This window comes from Dendroctonus ponderosae, unplaced genomic scaffold (assembly GCF_020466585.1).
Source record: "Dendroctonus ponderosae isolate FM_Combo_2020 unplaced genomic scaffold, Dpon_F_20191213v2 Dpon_F_20191213_1, whole genome shotgun sequence".
In the NCBI taxonomy this organism is placed as follows: Eukaryota; Metazoa; Arthropoda; class Insecta; order Coleoptera; family Curculionidae; genus Dendroctonus; species Dendroctonus ponderosae.
The window spans coordinates 41668912-41671813 of NW_026017110.1; the positions used below are offsets into that span (position 1 = coordinate 41668912).

Sequence of the window (2902 nt, forward strand, 5' to 3'; positions counted from 1 at the left end):
TATCCGCCACCTGGGGACGCGCCCGATGGGTAGCTCAACCTGCACGGATATAGAAAATAGGAAATAGAAAGGATAAATTGGAATTATTAAAAACGCAGACGCAAAATAATGAAAAATTCCATTCGGAAATGTTGACAATTTTTAAAAATATCGCTAATGCGTTTACAATGATTGCAGAAAATTTAGTTCGTAAATAGTAGAAAACTTCTGTGTGTAATACAAATAATTGAAACAAAATGTCGAACTAATTTTAATGCCTAAGTAAAATGAGTATTGATAATATGTTGCTGTAGAGCTCTAGCAGCAGCTAGATCTACGTTGGCAGAAGGTCTTAAAAAATTTAACTGATTAAGAGCATACATGCCATAATCCGGCTTCACGGGGTGCGGCTCTTCAACCTCAGGTACTCTATTCGCAATGCATAAATTATGCAAAACGCAACAAGCGTTTGTTATTTTGCCTGCCATTGAGGGACTGTAATGGAGAGTGCGATAACGCAGAAGACATCGAAAGCGATTTTTGAGCACCGCATTACACCTCTCAATTACAGAGCGAATAGAGCATAGCCTGTCATTAAATCGTTCCTCGCCCAAGTTCCGGGCATTATTAATTGGCGTTAGTAACCAGGGACGAGTTGGATAACCTAAAAATGAAACTAAATTATTCTTGGCTAATGTTAATAGTGACACTCTGTTATTAAACTTTTTAAAACAAATCACTGAAATATAAGAAATTTGTTAGTGTTAGGGTTTCTGTTTAACAAATACAGTTCTACGCAACCTCAAGGATTTGTACAAAAAAAATTTAATACTAAAATGTTTTGTTACTTTACTTTTCATATTACTGCTAAGATAAACAATCAGATTAATTTTGTGTTAAAACTACATACCTGAGTCGCCGAAGAGAAAGAACACATTGTTACGATTTCTCCTGTGTACAGTCTCCATGAAATCTGACACAGGAGATTGCCTCCATATATGAGAGTCATGACATGAGCCAGGAAATTTGGAGTTGACATTCAAAATTTTAAGATTTGAGTCACACACCTAGAAAAAGTAAATCCCGCCAACTTTCAAATCTTTAACATTTATAATTATGTTATTTTACTTACGAGTTGCACATTTATGGAATGATAATTTTTCCTATTTACATAAACATGTTCCGGAAAATTTGGATCATTTTTATGAGGAGCCACAATAGCAATGTGGGTACAATCTATGCATCCACAGCTGTTCATAAAAAAATGAAGAAGGGCCTTTAAGATATAAGCACTAATGTTTGTTAGCTAAAATATACCGAATGCAATAATTTAAGAGTAAGTTCCATAACTTAACACAAGTGAAGAGATCTCGCAGAACAAATTAGGTGTCAGGTCAAGTTTCGTTGAAATCTCAAATCAATTGTTGGACTACTTACCTTGTCCTTAACGCTTCCAACTCTGCAATTGTTTGCGGATAATTAATTAAGCGATTTAAAATAGTAGCTTCATTGAGAGCATTGGATATTTCTGTTATAGCCCTGCTTGCTGACGCTTGACTAATACCCACAAAGTTATTTGACCCAGTGACCTCTTGGTAACTACCAGTTCCAAAAAATCTAAGCGTCGCTAAAACCTAAAAAAATATTTTAAGTGAGGCAACTTACATATATGTAGTCTGTGGGTCAACTTTTAATCGATATTTTCGAATTAGTATGCCGATAATATTTAAAACTTTTTGATTTTCTGGAACTAGTTGCACATTATTTAACTAAGTCGTTTGGTGCACCTTAAAAACATTTTCCACTAACCTTTGTCCTTATTGACAAGGCTGATTCTCTTGTAGGCTCCCTAACGAATGGTGACACCATCTCCACCACCTCTCGGCAAAGATTTTTTGATACTCTAAAGAGCCTAACAAATTTATGATCTGTTAGGTCAAAGGGATTCCTCTTATCCAGGGTGTCCCTTGGAACCCCAAACTGTTCCATGGCATCATCCACATCCTCACTTATAATTTTATTTACGACAACATTATTAAATTCCTCAACATTAATTTCAAAAATTAATTGAAAGCAACCCGTTAAATAAATCGATATACCCGTTACAAGAAACAAAAGATAAATGACAAATCACAAAGGTGACATAAATGAATAGCATTTGAGGTTGGAAACCCCGGGGAGAAGACTTTCTACTGGGTAGTACCAATCGATCATTCCCGCTCCCTGGGGAGCGACTCCCTCTCTCGACTTTTTTCAAGAATACCGTTTCGGCCGACTGTCATAAAACCCCGCCCACTTCCCTCGGCTGTTCTACTCCCTAGTCGTCAAGAATAGGCACACTTGGTATCTCTGCACCTTGGAAAGTTGTACATCCAGGGCCGCGCCAAGCCGGTCTGCCGCCGTCGTGCGAGTTTGGACAGACTTTAGGTACTATGTTCTATATTTTTTTTTAATTTTATGACAAAAGCCAATTAAATAAAAACTATATATTTATTACATGGTTAGTAAAAATGAAACTTAGAATTAGTGGTTAGTAGCCATAGGCATGTTAAACTTTTTGTTTGCAAAATTTTACTAACAATATTAACTCAATTTAATATGTTGTACCACGGTACTAACATGCAAATAAACTGAAATTTTTTATCTTTCTTGATAAAGATGTAGCCAGATGTTTCGCAGAATTGTAAAAATTATTTCCAGATATTTCGTAGAGAGTGTCATATACAGGGTGATTCAAAATTGGCGGGGGTGTTGTCTGGGGGTGTTTTGGGAGTACAGAAAAAACAGTAAAAAAATTAACTCCCAGTAAAAACTGAGATATTCGCAAAAAACTAGATCGGAATTACGGCATCGATGCTTTTCAAGGTAATCTGCCTAATTAACATTACATAAATACCTGTTCCTTCGTAATTATTAAAAACTC

General features: G+C 35.9%; 1 protein-coding gene across 2 annotated transcripts; it reads right to left on the minus strand.

Annotated features, from left to right (window-relative positions):
• Positions 1-103: 103 nt before the first annotated feature.
• Positions 104-2701, minus strand: LOC109538526 (putative nuclease HARBI1). 2 transcript variants are annotated; one of them, XM_048663852.1, is made up of 5 exons: positions 1789-2701; positions 1417-1613; positions 1112-1229; positions 890-1046; positions 104-643 (listed from the first exon to the last, which is right to left on the minus strand). In XM_048663852.1, exons 1-5 carry the CDS (start codon positions 1966-1968, stop codon positions 258-260), a joined length of 1038 nt encoding a protein of 345 aa, XP_048519809.1. In that variant the 5' UTR covers positions 1969-2701; the 3' UTR covers positions 104-257. The 2 variants fall into 2 exon arrangements, 1 of the variants encoding a protein (XP_048519809.1); XR_007280879.1 differs by having other exon boundaries at positions 890-1285.
• Between the last annotated feature and the right edge of the window lie 201 nt (positions 2702-2902).